This window comes from Symphalangus syndactylus, chromosome 5, assembly GCF_028878055.3.
Source record: "Symphalangus syndactylus isolate Jambi chromosome 5, NHGRI_mSymSyn1-v2.1_pri, whole genome shotgun sequence".
Lineage (NCBI taxonomy): Eukaryota > Metazoa > Chordata > Mammalia > Primates > Hylobatidae > Symphalangus > Symphalangus syndactylus.
Genome location: NC_072427.2, coordinates 115,146,228 through 115,152,936, shown reverse-complemented (window position 1 = coordinate 115,152,936; position 6,709 = coordinate 115,146,228). Strand labels below are relative to the sequence as shown.

Below are 6,709 nucleotides of genomic sequence, written 5' to 3'. Positions count from 1 at the left end.
TTTTTTCATATTCTAGAGTATGCATATAGTAAAATCTATCTATCTCTATATAAATCTATAGATAACATTGGCAAAACCTTTGGGTAGAGATTTGACTATAGTTCCCTTTCAAGTCACATCCATTGTCATTCACTTTAGTTTCTGCCCATTCTCTTATGCCCAATTCCGCTCCATTTTCATCAATTATTGGCTATAAACTTCTCCCTCCATTGCTGTTGTGGCAGGGCCTCCTGGCATCTCTGCTGTAGTGTTTTCTTTTGGCTGCAATACTTGTTCCATGTCCATAACACTTAGGATTCCCAGTCCTGTCTGACCTGCCTGCCCTCAAATCCATTCTTGACTCCCACATGTTCATGGTGCTCCCGCCAGCTAATGCTGCTCTCCTGCTGAAGTGGTGCATTGGGAGCCTAGGCTTGGTGTGGACGGCACAAGAATGAGTAAAGACATGAAAAAGTCAAGTAGTGTGGGCTTGAGGGAAAATGTGTTGGTGGCTGTAAAACTGGGAATCCCATGCTATTCAATTCAGGTTGAGAAATAATCGTCAGTAATGTTTGATGCTTAAAGATAAAGTGGTTTTGAAAATTATGTAAGGAACAAAGTCAACATATTAGATTGAATGCTATAAAACTGATATTTGATCATCTTTTGATCTACTGAGAGAATAATTTTATATGGTTCAAACCAATAAATACATATAAGCCTGGAGATTAACAATTTACTGATAAACACTAAAGACAAAATTTCAAAATGAATTTCCTATACGTTTTATATTTTTCTTTCTATCCAAATATACTTTATTAACTTTTTTTGTTTTTACCTTTCAACTTTTATTTAGATATAGTGGAGATTTGTTTTAGAGACGTGCAGGTTTGTTTCATGATTTTATTGCATCCGGATTGTGAGCATAGTACCCCGTTGGTAGTTTTTCAACCCTTGCCCCACTTCCTCTTCCCACTAATAGTCCACAGTGTCTATTGTTCCCATGTCTATGTCCATGTGTGCTCAGTGTTTAGCTCTCACTTATAAATGAGACTGTGCAGTATTTTCTGTTCCTGCATTAGTTTGCTTAGGATTATGGCATCCCACTCCATCCATGTTACTGCAAAGGACATTATTTCTTTCTTTTTTATGGCTGTATAGCACTCTATGATGTACATGTTCCCACACTGTCTTTATCCAATCCACCGCTGATAGGCACCTAGGTTGATTCCATGTCTTTGCTATTGTGAATAGCACAGTATTGAACATATGAATGCATATGTCTTTTTGGTATAATGATCTATTTTCCTCTGAGTATATACTCAGCAATGGGATTGCAGGGTCGAATGGTAGCTCTGTTTCAAGTCCTTTGAGAAATCTCCAAACTGCTTTCCACAGTGGCTGAACTAATTTACATTCCCCCACCAACAGTGTGAGCATTCCCTTTTCTCTTTGGCCTCACCAGCATCTGTTGTTTTTTGACTTTTTAGTAATAGCCATTCTGACTGATGTGAGATGGTATCTCATTGTGGTTTTGATTTGCATTTCTCTGATGATTAGAGATACTGAGCATTTTTTTTTCATATGGTTGTTGGAGGCTTGTATGCCTTATTTTGAGAAGTATCTGTTCATGTGTCCTTTGCCCGTTTTTTAATGGGGTTATTGGTTTTTTGCTTGTTGATTTATTTAAGTTCCTTATGGATTCTGGCTATTAGACCTTTGTCAGATGCACAGTTTGTGAATATTTTCTCCCATCCTGTAGGTTGTCTGTTTATTCTAGTAATAATTTCCTTTGCTCTGCAGAAGGTTTTTTATCAATTAAACAAAATTGCTTATCAATTTTTGTTTTTAAAAATTGTTTTGTTGTCTCATGAATTTTTGTTTTCATTGCAATTGCTTTTGGGAACACAGCCAGAAGTTTTTGCCAAGGCCAACGTTGAGAAGGATATTTCCTAGATTTTCTCATAGAATTTTTAGAGCTTGAGGTTTTACATTTAAATCTTTAATAATTCCCCCGACTTAATTTTTGTATATGATGAAAGGAAAGGGTCCAGTTTCATTCTTCTGCATACGGCTAGCTAGTTATCCCACCACCATTTATTTCAATCTTTAATAATCCCCCGACTTAATTTTTGTATATGATGAAAGGAAAGGGTCCAGTTTCATTCTTCTGCATGTGGCTAGCTAGTTATCCCACCACTATTTATTTCAATCTTTAATAATCCCCCAACTTAATTTTTGTATGTGATGAAAGGAAAGGGTCCAGTTTCATTCTTCTGCAGTGGCTGGCTAGTTATCCCACCACCATTTATTGAATAGGAAGTCCATTACCCATTGCTTATTTTTGTTGGCCTTGTTAAATATCAGATAGTTGTAAGTGTGCCCCTTTATTTCTGAGTTTTCTATTTGGTTCCATTGGTCTATGTGTCTGTTTTTGTACCAGTACTAGGCTGTTTTGTTTACTATCACCTTATAGTATAGGTGGAAGTTGAGTAATGTGATGTTTCTGGGTTTGTTCTTTTTGCTCAGAATTTCTTTGGCTATTTGTGCTCTTTTTTGATTTCACATGAATTCCAGATGTTTTTTTCTAATTCTGTGAAGAATGGCATTGGTAGTATGATAGGAACAGGATTGAATCTGTAAATTGCTTTGGGTAGTATGGCCATTTTAACGTATTGATTCTTCTAATCCGTGAGCATGGAGTGTTTTTCCATTTATTTATATTATCTATGATTTCTTTAGCAGTGTTTTGTAGTTCTCCTTGTGGAGATCTTTCACCTCCCTCGTTAACTGTATTCTCAAGTATTTTATTTTCTTTATAGGAATAAAATTATAAATGGGATTGTGTTTTTTATTTGACTTTTGGCCTAGACATTATCGGTGTATAGAAATGCTACTGGTTTTTGTACATCGCTTTTGAATCCTGAAGCCTTACTAAAATCACTTATAGTTCTGGAAGCCTTTTGGCAGAGTCTTTAGGATTTTGTAGGTATGGAATCATATAGTTAAGTAAAGTGAGATAGTTTTAGTTCTTCTTTTCCAATTTGGATGCCTTTTATTTCTTTCTCTTGTCAGATTGCTATGGCCGGATCTTAGCAATGGCTCTCCATGTATTAATTTTTGTTTCTCCACAAGAGAGTGAATGCCTTTTCTAGTTAGAAGTACCAGGTATATCTTAATTCTCTATAATATAAAAATAGTATAATAGGTAGCCTTGCAGCTATATTTGTAGCTCATCTATTGTTATTACATGAAGTAATGTTGTGGAGAAGGGAGTTTTAGTTATAAGTTAAGGAAAAATTTAACCATTTGGTATCTACTTAGTGCCTTCTAGAGACATTGTATTAATTTGCACTATTCCTTTAAGTATTTGAGAATGTCTATTTCCTCGCAGCCTCATCCATAGAAAATCATCTTTTTTTTTTCTCAGATGGAGTCTTGCTCTGTTGCCCAGGCTGAAGTGCAGTGGCAGAATCTCGGCTCACTGCAACCTCCGCCTCCAGGGTTCAAGCAATTCTCCTGCCTCAGCCTCCTGAGTAGCTGGGGCTGCAGGTGCATGCCACCATGCCCAGCTAATTTGAAATTGTTAAGCACAAAATAGCTCTCCATACTGTCTTATCTACACATCTTGGATTACTAGTGTCTTACTTTTAGTATGTTATTGACTGTTCAGATTTCTCCTTTTGTCAATAATCTTTTTACTCACTTTAAACTGATTTGCCATATTTTTTCTTTATCTATTTGGAAGAACTAATTTCATATTAAAGATATCAATCACCTGTCTAATCTTTTACAACAATTTTCTATAATTTATGCTTATTTTTATAGTGCTTATATCCTAATATAAAACATGTATATGTATATCTGGATATACTATCTTTATATTTACCTGGATATCTAATATGTTTCTATTTTAATATTTTGGATACTATCAATTATTTCCTCCATTATATTTATGAATATGGGTATATGCTTACAATGAATTTTTCAACCTAATTGTTCTCTGAGTATTCAAATACTTCTTTTGCCTTGTTCCTATTTCTGTCATTTAAATATCAGTTTGAAACTTATCTGAGTTTGTGTTCAGAGACAAAGATTTATTTTTTCTCAGTTTTATATGTTTTGCTAACACCATTGGTTAATAATTCATCCTGCTCACCTGGTATGATATGGTTCTTCAGTAGTTCCTGATAAGTTACTTTAAGCTCTCTCTAGCCCTTTCATTCCATTCTTTACATTGTGACCATCTGAAAGCAGAAATACAACCAAGCTACCACTTAAAAATTTTCAGTGGTTTTCTATTGCTATTAGGGTAAAAAACGAAATTATTATAATGGAAACAAGATTTTAAGACTGGCCTATCACTCTATGCTAATCTCAGTTGTTCAGCCTCTCACCCCACTGGCCTTCCTCTCTTAGGGTCTTTGCACAGGGCATTTCCAAAGTCTGGATTGCTCTTCTTACTTTTCAGTAATAATTTCCTATAGCAGAGTCTCAGCAGGCACTACTGGGATGCATCACATTATTCTCATAGCGCTCTGTGGTTTTTCTTAAGGTCAATTATCAGAGTATGTCTATAGTTAGAAGCACATTAGAAACATTTGTTGAGCGGGTAAATGAATGCATGGATTTTTCAACACCTTGTGGTTATGAGAAGATTTCTTTTACTTTAATATTGAATTTAAAACAGCTTAAAATTTTACAAATATTTATTTCTGATAAACTCCTTTTTGTTATTATTTTGTTTTTGATCTTTTAGGTAGTAAAAGACAAAGTCAATGAATGAAGCAAATGACACTGAGGTATCTGAATTTGTGTTGCTGGGACTCTCTGCATCTGCACCAATACAGCATTTCTTCCTTGCTGTCTCTACGGTGTTTTATGTAACAATTCTCTTAGGGAACCTCTTTGTTGTGTTTACAGTAAGCTTTGACCCTCATTTACATTCCCCCATGTACTTCCTTTTAGCCAACCTTTCATTTATGGATTTGTGCCTTTCTACTTTAACAGTCCCTAAGATGATTTCTGACCTGTACTCTGGGCACAATGCCATATCATTCCAGGGGTGTGTCATCCAGATATTTGTCCTTCATGTCCTGGGTAGATCTGAGATGGTGCTGCTCATAGCTATGGCCTTTGACAGATATGTGGCCATATGTAAGCCCCTTCACTACCTGACCATCATGAACTCGTGGATGTGCATTCTGCTTCTGTCTGGCGCTTGGGCTATTGGTCTCATTCACTCAGTGGCCCAGTTGGCTTTTGTTGTCCATTTGCCTTTTTGTGGTCCTAATGAAATAGATAGCTTTTATTGTGATCTTCCTTGGTTTATCAAACTTGCCTGCATAGACAGCTACAGAATGGAGTTCTTGATTACTGCCAATAGTGGGTTCATTTCCACAGGCTCTTTCTTTTTATTGATTATCTCCTATATCTTGATCCTGGTCACTGTATGGAAACTCTCTTTGGGTGGTTTGTCCAAAGCCCTCTCTACTCTTTCAGCTCACATCACCATGGTGGTTTTGTTCTTCGGACCATGCGTCTTTGTTTATATGTGGCCATTTCCCTCAGTGTCAGTGGATAAATTTCTTGCCATTTTGGACTTTATGGTTATACCCATCCTGAATCCTGCCATTTACACATTGAGAAACAATGACATGAAGATGGCAATGAAGAGACTGAGTAGTCAACTCCTGAGTCTGAGGAAGATCTCCTGAACAATGTATAAGGGCCCAAATGATGCCTTCTATAAGTACCATTGTAAACACAATTTTTTAAAAGTTATGCTATCTTGAGACAATCTATTGTCCTTAATCATGAGCTCAAACACCTTGGAAAGTATATTCCAGTTTAGTAACCAATAATGTGAATACATATTTAATCCCTTACCTATGGGCTATTTTGCATAGTTTCATAACTTTAAAATATAGAAAACATACTCTTGTGTGGCTCGCATTTTAGCTATTCCGTAGAACATTCTGAGAAGTTTATGAACTTTATTCCACAGTGCCACATTTACAGATTTACTGGTATATACTGATATTTTCTTCTGTTACTAGGTTTGGAAATGTTCTCATCTAAGAGAATGATTGGTTCCCATCACAGTTATTATTTGGCAAGCAGAGCAGTTTCACATTCTATGTATGCCTTTTTGGGATCTGGTCACTAAGAGGTCAAAGATGGTCTTCTTTTTCTCAACCGTGAGTTTAACCATGCCCTTTAAAAGTGTGCTGGTGGTAAAAAGTTATGAATTTAGAACAAATATTCAGTCAGAGAAAGTAGAACTAGGCTAGGATTGAAGAATGCTAAAGAGAGGGACCTCAGATATAATCTTGCTTAGCAATGGATCCAATGCAAGAATGAAAACCACTGTATCTTCAACCATTAAGCAACCTGTTCTTTTAAACTTCCAGGTAAGAGAAACCGACCAGTACATACAGCAACACAACACCTTTTGTAAACTACCTATTCAAATTGAAATTGTACTCTTATAGTGAGATGGAATTTGCTTCCCTAAAGCTTTCATATTGTGTTTCTCATTTTATAATCTGGAATTGTGCATAATAAAATATTTTTATGATGCCTCTTCCTTTCATGTTGGAAAATAAATATGGCTCTATTATGTCTTCTAGTTTTAGTTAAATATTTCCAATTAAATATTTCTTCTGAGATTAAACATACTGAATCTTAAATCTTTTTAGACAAGATTCCCCATCTTGAAATTTTCACC

General features: G+C 35.7%; 1 protein-coding gene across 1 annotated transcript; it reads left to right on the top strand.

Moving 5' to 3' along the window:
- The first annotated feature begins 4,757 nt into the window (after positions 1 to 4,757).
- LOC129481931 (olfactory receptor 4F6-like) lies at positions 4,758 to 5,696 on the top strand. The gene has a single exon (XM_055277014.1). It carries the CDS (start codon positions 4,758 to 4,760, stop codon positions 5,694 to 5,696), a length of 939 nt encoding a protein of 312 aa, XP_055132989.1.
- Positions 5,697 to 6,709: the final 1,013 nt, after the last annotated feature.